The sequence below is a fragment of the Falco cherrug genome, chromosome 9 (assembly GCF_023634085.1).
Source record: "Falco cherrug isolate bFalChe1 chromosome 9, bFalChe1.pri, whole genome shotgun sequence".
NCBI classification, from domain to species: domain Eukaryota; kingdom Metazoa; phylum Chordata; class Aves; order Falconiformes; family Falconidae; genus Falco; species Falco cherrug.
In genome coordinates, this window is record NC_073705.1 from 5,127,598 (window position 1) to 5,145,213 (window position 17,616).

Sequence of the window (17,616 nt, forward strand, 5' to 3'; positions counted from 1 at the left end):
CCGCCCCGCCGCCCGCTCGGTGCTGTCCCGCTACCGGGACGGGCAGGCGCCGTGAGGCCACACCCGCGCGGCCCCGCTCCTCGGGGCCCGGCATCCACCAGAGCAGCGGCGGCCGCACGGCACCCTCGCCCCCAGCCCGCCGGCCCTCCGCTCCGCACCACTCCGCACCGCAGGGCTCCAGGTGCAGCCTGAGCACCCATTTTCAACAGCGTTCCCGAAAGGGCAGAGTCCATGCAGCTCACCTCGCAGGGTGCACACATCTGCAAATGCACGACAGAGAACAGTAACTCTTGGAATTCTTTGGGAATATTTTTTGCAAGGCATCTAGCTCCAGGGAAAATGTTCTTGCTGCTTTGGAAATCCAGAAGATTTGCTGTAATGGTGCTATTGCTTGCAAGGGAAATAAAGCCATGCAGAAATTCACAATATTTATATGCACAGCTATCTATGTACAGACAAGATGCTTCATCAAGGAATATGGGCTGCATAATTATACTTTTCATTACTCTGAAATGCACACAGCCTGTAACAGAACGGGAGGGTGTGGGGAGAGCTGGCAGGTATCAACCTCTCCTCCCAAGGCCACAAATGACGCCGGTGCCAGTGTCGCTGCTGCACGCCACTGGCCTGCAAGGGGCATGGGGCAGGGCTGCACAGCCCCCCCCCCAGTGGTGCCCAGACCTCTCCTGCACCAGGCAACATGCAGAGGACAACAGAAGCAAATCCAACACCACTTTGCCCTCCCCCCAGCAAAAGGGACCTGCTGCCCCATGGCCAGCTCCTGGCGTGAGTGGGGGGAAGGAGGCAGGCATGCAGAGGGGCTTGCAGCCCTGAGCACCCCTGGCTCACAGTGCGTGGGGCCCTCGTGACGGGCGCAGGCAGCCCCAAACAGAAGCAGGGCACACATGCCACACGGCAGGCCCACAGCGCCCAAGGCGGCAGGTGCTTCTGCCAGTGATTGCCCCCGTCGGGCAGCACTGAGCCACCGTCGGTGCTCCCCTGGCCCACTGGGTGCCTGGAAAGCCCTGGCAACCGACCACCTTCTTTTTGTACTCAGAAAAAACTTGCATCGGGAGAAGAGGATGGATTCAGGAAACTGGACTCACAACTGGAATCAGAAAGCGGAGAAGTCATGATGAGTCTGGAGGTTTTGCAACACCATCTTCTTTCTCTCTGCCTTCAACCCAGCTGGTTGGCACAAGATATGTTTGTGACTGGTGGTACCCGAAGAAGCATGTGCTGCTGAAACAATTTTCCTCCTGGTCTGAGACTTCAGCCGAGAGGCAGCCCTTGCAGAGCAGGTGGCTCCTTGGCACCATGCAGCCCAAGTCACGCATATACCAAAACGCTCCCTCAAGAATGTGAGACCACCCTCAGATTGATACATGTCTCTCCCCCAAGCTCCTAGAAGACTCACACTCACTGGCAGTGCAGCCCCATTTTCCTGGTAACGTTACCAGCACTATCAAACTGAAAAACGATGAAGGAGTTCACCTGACATTGCTTAGACAAGTTCATTTGCTTCCCTGAGACGCAAGAGGCAACCTAATACAGTGTCCCGTTTGTAACGTGTTTTGTTAATAAATGAGAAAGGTTAAATAGAAAGACATCTGGAATTAAACGGAGGGCAGCAGACTCTGCCATTAGATTCAGCATCTAAAGTACCTTCACCTGGCACAGATCACAGAGGACATCCCCAATTCTGAGCTTACTGTTTGAATCATGTTGACTTTTATCCACCAACAGTGACTTGGGGAAGTCAAGGGAGGCCTTTTCCATAAGGGAAAGGATCTCACAACAAAGTGAACACAGCTCTCACGACACTTTTGCTTAGTGCCTGGCTGGCTACCTACCTCCTTTTCTATTTCTGCAAGAGTTTTGATTGTGATGCCCAAGAGATCAACTGGCTGCATCTGGCAAGAAAAAAAAAAAGAAACAGAAATGTCAAATTCAGGGGTTTTTTTTGTTTTGTTTTGTTTTTGTTTAAAGTCAGCAAATACCCTTATCACCAGAGATTTAGAGGCACCATCTGTAAACACGTGCATAAGCCTTTTTCTCAGTCCACCACGAGAGTGAAGAAGCAGAAGGCGGGTTAGGAATAACAGCTCTAACGCCTTTCTCCCTAAGTGGGGACAGCTGACACTCATCTCGGTGTCACTTCACACAGGTAGTTCCTCAGCCATCTCCCTGCTGCAGCATGGCTGTTACTGCAACGCACTCTGTAACACCCTATGGATTTCATATGGCCACAGCACATAGGTGTGAGCAGCACCGGCTGTGAGAAGCCCTGACCAAACTGACCATATGGTGGCAATGGTGTCTAAAGGATCCGAGGGGAGGATTAGCACGACCTAATCTCTCTGCATTTGTCCTCGCAGCAGGGACTCCAGCTTTCTGGGAATAACGGCCCATAAACAACCCTTTCAGAAAGCAATGGTTGTGAAAAACTGCATCCGGCTGCACACGCAGGTTGTGTCAGCAGGAAGAAGAAAGCACAAAGTGGGAGCACAACATGAAAAATCAGATACAGCTGAGGCTTGGTGTTTGCCTTAACAGCTTCTTGTAAATTGATTTTTAAAGAGCTATTGTTTTAGGATCAAATGGATTGGGGAACTGGTAACGGGAGGTGGAGCCTCTGAGCTCTGGATCACCAACTTAAACTAGGACTGGCCCAGTGACACTCAAAAGTAATTCTGAAGCGGTATGGGGGTTTCTGTTTCAGCTGAGCAAACCTGTCCTGCCCAGGCCATTGTCGGCACCAAGCAGGCAGGACGCAGGACGCGGTGCCCTCCCGAGCTCCCCGCTGCCAGGCAGGAGCCCTGCCGCCAGCAGCACAGGCATGCCGAGCAGGACTCCACTCCAGGAGTGAACTCACTTAGAAACACGCCACATGAAAATAACCCAGCCTGTTTTGTTGCTGCACTTGAGACACTTTGGCTTGTATAATCTCCCATGCCAGAGGGCAATGGGAATCCTAAAATCGTTCTTCCATCCCTGCTCCTGCTCCCTGGAACGCAGCCGAGGTCCAGCTGTGGTGTCATTAGGACATATCCACCTCCGCAAACCTTACAGGCTGGAACTCGCAAACATGAGGGTGCAGCCTTCCCACCAAACTGGATTTTGGCCAGCGCAGCTGTGGCAAACCTGCTATCCCGGGCCAGCTACAGCTGCTTGCGCTCCACCTGCAAAACCACCAGCGCCCACCAAGAGTGAGTAACTCTGGAAGATCCTTGCCCACGTGTGGCCACCCAGCTCTGCCCATGCAGGGTGCGGAGCCGCAGGAGCCACATGGCAGCTGCCATCACTAAGGTGCACCATGCCATTACCATTGCATTGAACTTCTGGGGCACAAAAGGGAAGCTGTAAAGCTGACTGCACTATGCCATCTCCACAGCAGGTTAAATCTAGGAGAGCTGTTCATTTGCAGCTTTCTTTACAATCTAAGCTAAGAAATTAGGTATGTTTCCAGCGCCAGAGTCCCATTGACATTCCTGTTTCTGGTGGTGATAAATCTTCAAGTCCTGGGACAATTCAGTTTTAGAAGTAATCTGGCAAAAGCCATTCCCACACTATGGGAAAGTATTGTGAAACACAACCTTGGGTCATCTCAAGCACTAGGTACGTATTAGGCCCCACAAAAGAAAAGCTCCCAGAAATGGGTAGTTTGTGTTGATGCTTTGTGATCGTTCCTCATGCAAAGATGAATTTTAGACACTGGGAGAACAAAGAAGGCAACTCACCCCTTCAGGAGCACAGGCAAACTTCTCTGAAATCATAAAAGGCACTCCATCCATTGCTGAAAGGGACAAAACGAGTAGACATGTCACATTTCCAGCTGACTTTGACATGCAACTTCACACATTCCCAGTGACAGATCAGGTATTCATGGCATTGACACATGATTGATACCTCATAGAAGTTATTGCCAGGCTTTTCCTCCCTCTAACCTGTCAGTGGTTTCTCTCTGTTCGAGTCACAGCTGGGTTAGTCCCTACCAAATCAGGAATTCAATAAACCCTCCCTGCTCTATCCATATACAATCTCATACACTCAACGCTGAGTCTTCCGATTTGGTTCAGCTGCTCAAACAGGGCAGTATTTGAAACTGAAACTAAATACACACAGTTTAAGAGGACAGACATCTGTTTACCAGTACCACACAGAACCATTTGAGCAAAGCCAGTGGTGTCTGAGCAAGAGGCTAAGGACCATACCTCGTTCAGGTGACACACACCTCCCCACGGCAGTCAGTACTACTGCCTGGGCAGGATGAAATCAAAAATCCAGGGCCAAGCACCTTCCCCGGCCTGGCTCCTGCCAGGGCAAACCCAACAGCGAGCAATGGATCTCAGACACTTGCAAACCACATCTGGAAGATGTAAACCAGTGGAATATGAAGACAGACACAAGGACATCACAACACACAGAACAGCCTTGTATCACTGGGCCAACTCTGTAGCACAACCTCACTGACACCAAGAGGCTGGTTTGCCTTTATATTGTCTGGTGTATTCTTCTTAGTGCAATGATGTTCAGTGTTTCTGTCTTGCTATCACCACCTCAGAAACGTCACAGAATGCCTCCCACAAGACGTGTCAGTACAAGGGAGACACTTATTTTTAAAACATGTAACTCAGCAATTTCCACACAAGACTGAAAAGGGCACATTTCTAAGGCAGAGTGCAGCCCCAAACACACCCCCTTTATTTCTGTTACGTCTTTAACGTTCTAAGTCTTTAAATTTCAGCTCTGAAAGAAATGAAAACTTCAAACTAGAGCAAATTTAAGCCCTGAAATGCCCTCAAGTAATCCTCAAATAGGGTTTTCTTTCACAAAGCATCTGCACCCAGGAACCCAGTGTTTCTCCACTTGCTGTTTGTGACTTCCATCAGCACCAATGAGTTACCACATTAGTGATTTAACAAGGGTTACTAAGCATACTTAGCATTTTACATTTACTTTGTATATTTTCGACTTAAAAACCCCCTCCACTGGAGTTATTTGTGGCAGCCACAGTGCTACGCAAAACAAAAGGAAGCAGATAAAAAGCAGCATCACCAAATCCAGGAAGTTTTGAACCTGAAAGACCATCTGCATTTGTTATCCCGACAGAAACCTGCTTTGATCAGTCACACGCCGGCTTTTGTAAAGTAATTTAAAGAATAAGCTGCAATGAGCGTGCGTGCTCTCGCGGCAGCCCCCGCTGGACTGCCTCCATCCGTCCTTCGGTCCTTGAGCACTCCAGTCCTCTCAGAGCTCAAAACTGCAGAGCAAAGCAGCAGATGAAAGCAGGGTGTGCCAAAGGCTCAGCAGCGCAATTAGCACTCTCCTAAACAAACGAGCTTCAACAGAGCTGTAATTAAGCAGGCCGGTAATTAAGTATATGCCCTTTATCATAACGATCATGCTTAAAAATGGCATGATGCATGGAAGTGTGTTATTAATGCTGCACTCCCAAAGCGCAGGAGCGTGCACAGGAGCCAGCGTGTCAGGCCCGTCACCAGGCTGCTGGTAAAATACATTAAAGGGAGAAATCAGAAAATAACACACTCATTCAACAGCTCTGTTCACAGCCAGGCACTAGGAGTCACAAGGATTTAAATACCCACCAATTCAGGAAACTTTATGGGACTCAAGCACCAGGCTGCCACAGCCGGCTGCCTCCCCAGTGCCGGGAGGGTGGCAACCTTTGCCCCACGGCTTGGCCGAGCTCCAGGAGCCCCCAGTGCTGGCCAGTGGGGAACCCTCCCCCCCCCGACACGTGGGGACCGGCTGCTCATCCCTTGCCTCTGCTTCCAGGCTGGACAATGGCCCTGGACAAAGGAACCACTTTGGAGGAAGGACACCCTTGTGTCCCCCACCTCGCCCTGGGAGGTGCTGCCTGCCCTCCAGCAGCACTGGCCACAGGAAGGGAGAGATTCAAAGCTGCTGCCTCATTTTTTTCACGTTCACAAGGACTTCAGGAATGAGGCACCCAGCTTCCTTTTAAGAGTGTATATACAAATCCAAGAAGATTAACAATTGCAGCGACAACTTGTTCCAGCACAACACTGAACCGTCTCACATTAACATTAGCTTTTACATCATGTCAACAAGACTGCATCATGTTTGAACAAAACCATGCTGCTTCCAACAAAACTCCAGCTGCAGCAATGCCTTTTTGCAGTGATTTTACAGGGGAGGCTCAGTGCTGCGTACCCCTGCCCGCTGCACAGCCCCTCGCCGCAGCAGGGCCAGGCTGTCCCGAGGCCAGGCTGCAGCACCGGTCCCTCCCTGCACTCTGCAGTGCGTACCTCCCGGGCAGCGCCAGCTGCTGCACCACCAGCTCAGCAGCACGTGCCCAGCCCTGGCAGACACCTCTCCCCACACAGGACCCATCTCTCCATGTTTCCCATGTGCAGCATGGCTGTGCAGCACCAGCAGCAGTGCTGCCGTGATGGGGCTGCACATGAGCAAGCTTGCATTCAAAGCGTATGGCTTGACCCCTTCAAAGCACTCCCCCTGCCCCCAGCTCACCAAGACTTGCAGAAGGTAACTGCAGGAAGCGATCGCCAGGGCCCGGCATCTCCAGCAACAGGCAGGGCAGAGCTCCCGTCGCTGCACTGTGGTCTGCCGGGGTGTCTGGCACCTGGGTCTGGGCACGGGTGCCATCGCTCCCGCTGTGCACCACCAGACAGTATGCTACTACCATTTACAGCAGCCAGTTACTTTCATAAGAAAATTAAATGAAACCAGAAATGTAGGAGGCTTTTAATTCCATGTCCCTTGTTCTGATGTACTGTAAATAAACATCAGCAGCAGCCTCTGATTCCTCCCTTTTTCCTTTCCCACCTCCTCTCCGTTGCTTTTGAGGCATTCCTGGCAGTCTTTGATGAGCAGAGCGCTGTGCTGCGATTCTGCCCAGTGTTACCATTGCCAGGGCCAGCGTCAAGACTTACCAGCCAGGCTCTGGCCTGGAGCTGCAGTTCTTGTTTTAGTCTGGCCAAGAGCTATTCAGCACTTCTCAATGTCAATTTGTGCCACGTTCAAGACCAGCAGACAGTAACACAAAGGGATAAAAAGAAATTGGTGCCGGCGAATGATAAAGTACAGCTCTCTTTCCAAAGGCAACCTGCACTGATTCAGAACAGAAAAGGTGGGCAAGATCACATTTTTACAGCATTACCATCAGTAGTGTTACTCATACCACTACACGAGTAAGCTCATGCACTGATCCACATAGGTTTTAACATTTTAAAAGACTGTGACTTTAAAATATTTTTAATACCTATAGGACATTTGTACCTTGCACGTTTCATTTAAAGCCTGCTTGCACAGGTAGACAAAGCTGCTCCAAGCCAGGCCAGCAGCAGGGCCAGCGGGAACACCACCTCCGCCAGTGTGTTCCAAGGCAGCCACAGCCCTTGAGTGGTTGCAGCTCCTGACCCTGCACATGGAATTGCTGCTCGGCTGCAGAGCCTCACCTGCCAGGAGGATGCCGGGGGCCCAGCATGGAGGGGCTGGATCCAGGAGGCAGCAGGTTCTCCCCGTGCAACTATGAGCACAGCATCTGCAACACATTAGGGAGGTGCCTGCACTCTTCTCCCTCTGAACAGAACAAACTAAAAAGGGATTTCAGAAAGGTGGCTTCTGTCTGCCAGGAGCAGCTCCTCCCTGAGGGTCACATCCAATTAGCCTACTGCAATTAGATAAAAGAGTTGAAAGGAGCCAGGGGCAGCAGGGAGGAGGCCAGAGCCCTCAGGTGAGAGGCAGGGGAGCATGCCACCCTCTTCATCGGGGCAGGACCACTGAAAAGCACAACCAACTTTCAACCAGTGGCTGCTTCTTCATTACCATTCACTAAGACTTACTCTCAGCCCTTAAAGGGCAGGCCACAAAACTGTGCTCTATAAATACAACTTGTTAGCTTGCTTAGAAATTCTCTCTTTAATCTGAAAAAGTACTGTCACCTTCCCCTAAGCACACGATAGATGCTGACTTCTGTGCTGTAGACTCCAAGTAAATCTCAGTTGTCAAATTAGTAATTCATCTTTCTTGAATAACTATATTTTTAGCAAAGCTACCAGATTTAAATAATCAGACCTGCCAATGCTACCCTAATTTAAACATGCTGACGAACTTTCACAGGCAGCATCAGCTAACATAATGAGTTTCTGGATGACAAAGAACTTCAGACCATAGTTCTCTACACTACCCAGCGTAATAAGCACTTGTTCTTTTCTACTATGCGCACATAAAAGAGGAATCTAAATAATAATTGCTGTAATTATCTTGAAAAATATGTGGTGATTAATGGTGATTATGAAAATCTGTATAATTGTTCATTGAAATCTTCAATGATCAGATGCTTTCTTGAAACAACCATTAATGAAGAACTTCGGAACACAAAAAGCATCAAAACCCAAGCCAAGCTCCTGACCATTTGAAGCGAGTGAGGATGCGATTGCAGAACATGCCTGGCTCAGCTTCACCCCTCCCATGAACTCTATGCAAGAGGTTCTGCGATGTCCGTGATGTGACGCATATGTCATTGCGGTTCAAAGCACGAAGTTCAACCTGTTATTTATGCAAATAATTAATTACTCTTGTATCCAACTAGCAGTTTGTCATGACACATTAATGACTTGATAGACTTCTATGAACTAGTGAACACAGGACAGCAGAGCGCTTTTATCGTCATTTAATTTAAAAACGATCCTGTGTGAAATTATCTAGTCGTGAGTGATGGAAGCATAAAGAACAGACTCAGCAAAGCTTCTTTTGGATCATTGCTTTATTAATGGTAACGTCAGGGAAATGAAAAATGCTAACATTGTCATATTTAGCTCCTGGGTATAGATGAATAGCTGCCTCAGTGCTTGGCGGGTTCAGTTTGCACACTGCACTGAGCGCTAATTCTTCACACCACTATTGTGGGGATACACAGCCATGGAAGAGTTTATATACCTCAACTCCCAAGGAAATAACAGCTGTTTCTGCATTTAAATTCTCACCATAAGGTTTTATAGCTTTGGATTTCTTTACTGCTATTTTTGTATGGCCTTTTACACTTGAATTTTCAACTGCTGATATTAAAAATATTTAAATCAATCAATCCCTTGCAAAACATTTTCCCACATGACTCTGAAAACTAAGCATTGCTAATCCAAACCAACAAAAAAACCCCAACGCTGAATGTACTATTGCCACCTTTAAAATTCAAATGATCTTAGATTTTAGAAAGAGCTTTCTGTAATACTGCAAAAGTCTTCAGATTTTCCCCAGACCTGAAATGCTAGCAGAGTGTTTATGTTTTACCAAGATGAGTATCTCATAAACCAGCCTACAGCAATACCATAAACCCAGCAAAGCTCACCTGTTTAGAGAAAACTTAATTTTCAGCTCCATGACACCAGAGGAACTTGGTAGCGGGCAAAAGCCAGGGGGCCGGCAGAGAGTGCAGGCACGGCAGCGATCGGGCTGGGCGGCTGCTCGCACCTGCCCAGGGCAGCCACGGTTAGACCGGAGGGACATGCGAGCCCCTGCCCTGCGCGGACACCAAGGGCACCCACCAGAAGAGCTTGATGCTGCCCCAGCACGCAGCCCAGCCTCGCGTGGGTGGGAGGGCACCCCAGCAGGGAGGACCCCTCCGAACGCGGTTTCCACATAAGTGAGAAAGTGCAGCCCACGTGCAAGCCTTGTCCCCCAGGCCGAGGAGGGCAAGAGATGGCTCTCACCATCAGAAGCGGTGCCCTGCACGGGGTGAGGCTGCGACTCGGCTACGGAATCACCCCACAGCACATATGGAGACAGTTCTTGTCCAGGGAATGGCCACTCTCTGCAATCGTGACTGTGAACTCAGGGTGACAGCGCTAGGCTGATGGCTTTTCAAGGAACAGGACAGGGATCTCCCAAGCCCTTGCAGGACACACAGGCCGCCGGCTCCAGCACCTGCCCATCCATCCAGCACACCAGGACTCACGCTGCTACCTGGGTTGGCTGACCAGCCACGGCGGGTCAGGGCAGGCTGGGCAGGGAGGGACCAGGACATCACCCCCTTCACACTGCCTCCCAGCTTTGGCTCCTATTTGCGCCTCTCTGCTTCCCACCGAGCGCCCTGGCACAAGCTCTGCACACCTGAGCCTTTACACCCGCACGTGGAGTGTACAGCACACGACACCTGCATGAACCCAGGCACGTTCTGTGATCTCAGTACAGGGGGAAGTCATTCAGAAATATGGAAAAAAAGTTTTACAACAGTCTGCAACGCATCAAGAGAAGGATGCAAGCTTTTCAAAATAAACCACACTCTCTATAATGTACAGCTAAGCCTCCTACTTCTGTATTTCTGTACACAGTAATTTAAATAGCAGTCTGAATAGTAAACATGTGTGTGTGCTCTCTGCGCTACCGGGCACCGAGTCCCAGATGGAACACCACCACTCTGCATTTCCAAATCACTAATGATAGCAAAACCTCAGGGGAAAAACAAAAGCAAACTCTCCCGTGAGCTCCTGCCAAGCCGGCTGCTATCGGGAATGCTGCAACTGCCCCAGGCTGCGCTTCCCAGCTGCAGACACCCCCTCCAAAACACACACGCTTCTTTATTTAATAAAGGACCCAAATATTAAGACATTAACCCTGTTTCTTCTGGCTGCTCTCCAGCCCCTTTCCAGCCTATCCAGAGCAGCCCCACAGTAAGAGACCGCTTGAATGAGGGGCAGGGGATCGCTGAGCCACCCCCAGCCCAGCAGATCACCACGACGCAACAAACCAGCTGCAGCCCCACTGCACCTCCAAGACATATTGCAGTTTACGTTGTTGCTTGGGCTTGCCATCTGTGCTGCTCCCGCAGAGGCCATCACTGATGGCTGCCCAGGGGATCAGCAGGTCGCCAGCCCTGTGCGGCCCCTCGTTAGTCGAGCGCACTGAGAGGAGACCAGAGTAGTCAGGATGGTCCTGTGCTCCGTGCAAGCAACTGGCACCACGGGCTCGGCTGGCAGCGCCGTGTGGGCTCTGCCCACACCCCCAGCCCTGGAGGTGCCTCCAGCCGCCCCTGGCTGGACCGTGAGCAGGGGTGCAGGGCTCAGCCTCCCGCCTCTCTCCTTGTTCAGTTCCACTGGACCAAGGCACAAGCCCAAGTGCATGAGATGGCCCTGAAGCATCGCACCCAGCTCTGGGGGTGGCTGCGCTGTTGGTCCTGCAGCTCCCAAGGGAGCAGGAGCTCGCACCAGGGAGCTGCCGCAGGGCAGCAGCGCTGGGAACGCCCCAGCCCCGTGCCCTGTGCCCAGGCCGGGGCAGTGGGATGGCGGCAGCACTGAACCACATGGTGCTCAGTGAGGGGAGCGGGAGAGCAGGGGCCTCCCGGGCTGTGGAAGGAAACCTCCATGATGGGAAAGGTTTACAGCTTTCCTGTTCGTCTTGAAAAGACTTTGATTAAAAAAACAGACCTGGACTAAATTTTCATTTTTGCTAATTTGATTGTCAGCCTTGATTTTCTCTGTTTCCTGCATAGCTCACGACATGGCACAATTAGTTCTTTACTGCTAGATCAAGCCACGAAAACACTTGAGAAAATACTCCTGGTTTTGATTATTTTCTTTTTTAAATAAAGCGAAGGTTAAGTACTGCATGGTGATGGCTAAGTAGTACCTCAGCGCTGTGCCTGTATCAGCACCAGAGAACATGGAGAGACTTCAAACAAGCTCTTCAAATTGCAAGTGTTTAGGAGCTCTTGATTTTATTATTTTTTAATAAAATGTCCCCTTTGAAGTCTCCGCACCACACTAAACTTCAAAGATCACACCTAAGCATGTGCTACTTCCAAGCAACAACCCTTAATTAATTAGACCAGAGCAGATACAAAACAGGGCACTGGTGCGGGGCTGCAGCAGAGCTGGGGCAGGTCCCGCTCGAGGACAGGAGGCAAAGTGGAGGCACTGCTCCAGCCTCTGCGCAACGCTGTCGCGCTGAAGAGAAACACAGACGCTTTTCAATTACTTTCAGCTCTAGCTGTAATGATAGACAGACTCCTTGGAAGTCATTAAACATGTAATGTCTGTCTGCCGCAGAGAGGCATGGAGGTGCAGGCAGGCAGGACTTGGGCTGGAGCAGGCAGTTGCAAAAAGCATCTCAGGAAGCACCCACAATAGCTGCAGTGTTCCCCGGCCGGTGGCTGTAAATTTCTCCCTCTTGATGAGAGAAACATCCTGTTGGGTAACGGCTGCTTCCTCCCAGCTATAGTATTTTTTGCACTTCAGTCATTTCAGTACTGCAGGTTAGGAGCAGGGTATATTAAAGAAACACACACTGCATTTTGTTACAATATCTGGCCCTGGTAACTTTGATTTTCCTTTGCTGAGACACCTACAGAGGTGTGATTTTATACAACAGCAGCAGGAAGGTTGTCACTGCGAGGGTACTGGGCTCTCCAACTTGAAAACCTCTGGATGGGGGCCAGGTCACCAAGCAGTGGCAGACGCTCACTCTTGCAACAGCTGCCAACCTGGCTGTGTGAATTCCAGCTGTGTGCTCAGCGACCAACATCTGTCCCACAAGGCTCCGTGGGGAGATAAGGGTGCACAGCACTCTCTCTTAACATGGTTTTGTCTTAAGGGACTTAAGCTTTTTTAAACACACAGGCAAATTTTTGCTTCCAATAAAAGCAGAGAAAGGAAGACTGATCAGCTGTCCTGAAAGCACCACGCTCTCCATATCATGGGCACCCCTAAACATGAGTGGAAAGCAGAAACTCACTAACTAGCACAGCTACAAAGGACCTGGGACTCCCATCTCCTGCCCTGGAACTCACTGATGCACAGAAACTGATCCCACCATCCAATGATGTAACGCTTATCTAGCCAGAAGAGCCTTGACAAGGACCCAAAGCTGAGGTCTTCAGTGCAGGAGAGGATGGCAGTACAGCAGGGGCGATGGCCATGCTGCACAGATACCACCCAGCTGCGGGAGGCTGTACCTAACACTGAGGTTTGGGGAGCCGAAAAGATGGGGGGGGCATTTCCTCATTCTCCCAACGCGGGGGACACATTTCCTCGTCCTCCCAACGTGGCAGACACATTTCCTCGTCCTCCCAACCGCCAGAACACGGAGCCATGGCCCCACAGAGCCAACAGCCCTTCTGCGGGAGGAAATCCACCATGCCACTGCACGGCAACTCAGGATCCCGATCTCCTAATGTAATTTAATTTTTAAGTGCTCAGAGTCATTAGTGGAGCCACATATTTCTATCAGGTAAATTTCATTTGCATATGCAAATTATATCTAAATACACTGCACCATTAATATGATCACTAATTACATAATAATAGTCACCAATCTCCACACAGATCAAACTTACAGTTTTGTAGCTATTAAGGAAATTGTGCTTTGTAATTAAGATAATCTTCATTTCCAGATGCTAATTAACTATATAATAATTAGCTTCTTTTGCTAATGCAAATTAAGTATTTTCATCCTTATTGGTAAAAGAGTTGCTTATCACTTAAAAAAGAGACAACCTAGAAATAATTCCTCCTCCCCCTTAAAGGTGAAAAGGTAACTCCATTTTTATCAGTCTCATTTGCGAATGCAAATTAGCCCTGATTAATCAAGTCACAGATAAATGCACCCGTCTCGTAGCATGGCCGGCTGCCTGGAGCTTCTTTCCTGCCCTGGGAGGACAGGGCCCGTTGGCAGCCCACAGGAACACCCGGCTGGCCGCAGCTCCTCTCCTGTGGGTGCCGGGCCAGTCCTGTGGCGTGAGGCCGAAGGCCCCAGCCCTGGGAGTGGCGTGCCGCCTGGCCAGGCGGAGGACAGCTGTGACGGCGTGTGGCTCGTCCCACGGAGCCACTGAGTTGCTGAGGAGCGGCAGCGGGCACGAGGGGCAGGCGGTGGCGACTAACGACCTACCTGCTGAGGAGCAACCGCTGCCAGCCAGCCAGGCCGCCTTGGCAGGACTCAGCCTCGGCTGCAGAGCATTCATCATCTGCTAAACCAATCCACCCGCTCCGCACCACCATTTGTCATTAATTATGCTAATCAGCAAACCATTACTCTCTGATGACACCACAGCACTTATTAGCTAGTTATGGCTTTTCAAAAGCACAGCTTATTGTGTATGTAAGTGCTGCGCATACATTAGCCTACAGGGAAGAAATGTCCAATTATGAAAAGAAGAAATTTGCTATTATCTCCCTCTAACAAACCAATTTAGTAATTATAAAAGTCTCTGAACTCAGAAGGATTTTTTAAGAAGAGCTAAGTGATGAAACCGGAAAATTTTGTTTGCAATAACTTTCTGAGTTGGAACTAAAGCGACAATAGGGGAATGAACATTTTTATTATCGCAATTACAATTCTTGCATCTTAACTTTAGATGATCAAAAAAGCAGAATTTATCTGAGAGCACGATTGTATTTGGCTCTTTCCTTAAAGTGCTTGATTCGTTTATTTTAGTGGATACACAACCAGATTTGCGTAACACGCTACCAATATTTACGCAGGTTTAGCCTGTTCTCAACCTACACTTCACTGAATCGTTTAGGTTGGAAATGACCTTTAAGATCATCAAGTCCAGCCGTTAACCCAGGAACTGCCAAGTCCACCACTAAACCTACACGTGGATACACAAGCCAAACCACCCCTACTAAGCCCTTGCACGCCCAGGACACAAGGTATGAGCCGGTCCAAACAACAGTGCCAGGGCGCAGGGACTGCATGTGCCAGGAGCGCGCAGCAGAAGAGCGGGGACGCAGCCCGATGCTTACAGAGCTAAATGGATTGGAGGGGGTGTGCGAAGACTCAATTGAAAAACGGCCTTGTTGGAACATCCAATTCATTTACAATTCCTAAGTTGTTTTGCTCACTGCAAGAGGAATACCACTAGTTTTAGAAGCTTAATATGTGTTAAGAGCTCATTAATATCATCACAGTAAATGGGCCTATTAAAACATCTTTAAGCAATATCTGAACATAAATCTCCCTAAACTATATTTAATGACTGTACTTAAGATACATTATATGCAAGTCTTAATGAGACATTAGATAGCATTTTGAAGATTAAAATTAGAGAATCCATATAAAGTCTGTCCACTTAATGTAGCCTTAAGCTACACTGATGAAAAGCATTACTACCAAATTATTACTTCATTAGAACAAATATTTTCTGATCATTTCTGATTTATGCCATCGGTTGTCTCCATATATATTTTTTGTATATATACAAAAGTATTCACAAAACAATTTTCTAGTTCCACAGGAGATGTGAGAAATTTTGAGCTTTCTAATGGTTGAGTTAATTACTTGTCTTTTTTTCTACTGAGTTAAAAATAAGCACTCCTTATAAAAGTCCATTTACTGTATCCCCACTTTTCTAATTTAATTGGAGACTTTAATTCCATTAACCACAAGGTCATTTTTTAAACATTTGCTTTTTTGCTTTCCAAAGATTAGTAAGATGCCTTGTGCTTGGCCCCGACTCTCCCTTCAGCCCCTCAGCAGAGCTCTAAGAGTGGCGGCAGCAGAGACCCCCAGACAAAGCCCGGCCAAAGGGACAAGCAGGACCCTTGCACCACCAGGGCACCCGCTGCCTGTGGGCAAAGGTGTCACAACCCTGGGTCTGGCCAGAGGGAGGAAAACGGAGCAAACTCACACAAGCCTCCGTTGGCAGGACACAGCACAGCATGGGACAGGACACGATGCCAGAATTAACCAGGGCCCCACATTACTCTTGGACAAACCCGCAGCAACGTGTGAATGCCCGTCACAGCATCTTGCCTGCTCCGGCAGGACCGAGAGCAGCTGTGGGACCACCCTGCCCACAGCACGCCTGTGGATGGCACCCGCTGCCGGGACCCGGTGGCCGGCTGGGACAGCGAAGCAGCGGCACACCTCCTCCCAGTGAGTCGCCACCAAAACGAATTACAATAAACTTATTAGGAAGAGGGCTTTATGTGTGGTTTATTTTGTATAAACAGCTCTTCATTAGATAAATGAAGCCCAACAACCTTTATAAATGTTTTCAATTATGAAATTATGCCATTGAGATATCTGGATGACGATAACCAGGGAAAACACCAGTGACACCTCTTGATAGGAGTCAGAGTGTGCTGCCCGCATGACTGCTCCTCCCAATAAAATACAGCCTCACCGCACCAGTGATTTACAAAAATCCTTTTTTATTAGATGAAATCTGTAGCAACAAGACTATTTTCATTTGTTCTGCCCAAGTCTTCTATCCAAAAGAGAGAACATCTCATTGTAACAATTTTGCATTTTTAACTGTGCAAATTAAGCATTCTTCATAAATAACAGCCTGGTTTTCTACACTAGAACTCCTTTTTATTAGCAGCACAGTAACGAACAATGAGCAATGTGTTCTATTATTCTTTGTCAAATCACAGAATGCTACATTAGAGTAACTCTGCTGGTCAATGTAATATAGTAGATTAAATTCAACTTCTGTGCAAAAACCACTGTAAAACAGCATGATAAGAAGGCTATAAAAAATTTAATTTTACTCCAAACTCCATCAGAAAAAAAAAAATGGTGTGAAAAGTAATTTTGCATAATCAGTACACGCCATCTGGAACAATTAACCGATTTCTATAGAACTATGAGGATCAGTCATATCTGCTTATTAAAGATCAGAAATTATACAAGTAATAAATCCTTGAAAAAACTAAGCGTACTCCCGCCTGTCAACGCTATTTTAACTTCAAATACTGAAGAACGCCTGATAAGGCTGAAAAGAAGAGATTAATATATGCAAATTACATCCAGCATTTAAAATCCCCAACAACTGTCTCCGGTTTTCTGTCCCTTATTGCTGCCTTTATGTTTTATTCATACACCAACTCACCTGTCACTTCAGAAGCTATAATATTATGGGGGTATTATTAAACAGCATAAAGCCGTGCTTTAATTGGAAAGCTTCATTGCATTTTCCAATTATTTGGAGTAAATTAAAAGCAGATGCACATAGTTTAATAAGGAGTCTAATATCAGTTCCGGGAAATCAAAATTCATTGTCATTACTATGCCGTGATAGTTTTGCAAACTGTACTCAATTTCAGAGGTTTTGAAAAGAAAATCTGTCTATGCAATCTGTTAATTGTCATTCGGTTAATAACTGTTTAAATATCCAAACCACAGAGCGGCTTCCTATTTAAAAAAAAAATAATAAAATTAAACCATGGCACTCAGAAAAGCAAAACAAATACAGCGCAGCCCGCCTCAAAGGTTGTGCTCCACAAGCAACCTGTGCAAGTCCCGCCAGCTCATCCTCCTCCAGCAGCCACATTCCTGCGATGACTGCTGCTGGGCGTGCGGAGCGAGGGCAGAGCAGGACCCCTGCCCTGGCAGGGCTCCGCATCATCAGTGGGGTCCCCTCCGGCATCACCGTCCCTCTCGACACAGCCCTGCTCCAGCCATTGCTTGCTTTTGGATGCGCCCTGTGGGCTCGGAGTCATTGGCGTCAGCGCCAGCGGCTCTGCCACCACCCACGCCACTGGGATGGGGAACGTCCCTGCTGGTACACCTGCTCATACATAATTCAAGGCTTCAGGGGTAGCAGCAGCCAGATAATCCTCTCCGCAGAGATCAACAAGCAGCTTCCTTGGAAGGTGATGTGTGATCTGC

General features: G+C 48.6%; 1 protein-coding gene across 2 annotated transcripts in view; it reads right to left on the reverse strand.

The window, feature by feature from the left end:
• The window catches only part of MVB12B (multivesicular body subunit 12B), a 68,911-nt gene that overhangs the window by 7,109 nt on the left and 44,186 nt on the right, over positions 1-17,616 (reverse strand). For both annotated transcript variants that reach the window (XM_055719881.1, XM_055719882.1), the window contains 2 exons: positions 3,741-3,796; positions 1,854-1,913 (listed from right to left, as the gene is read on the reverse strand). In XM_055719881.1, the coding sequence (XP_055575856.1) occupies positions 1,854-1,913; positions 3,741-3,796 (116 nt within the window). The remainder of the gene's footprint in view (positions 1-1,853; positions 1,914-3,740; positions 3,797-17,616) is intronic.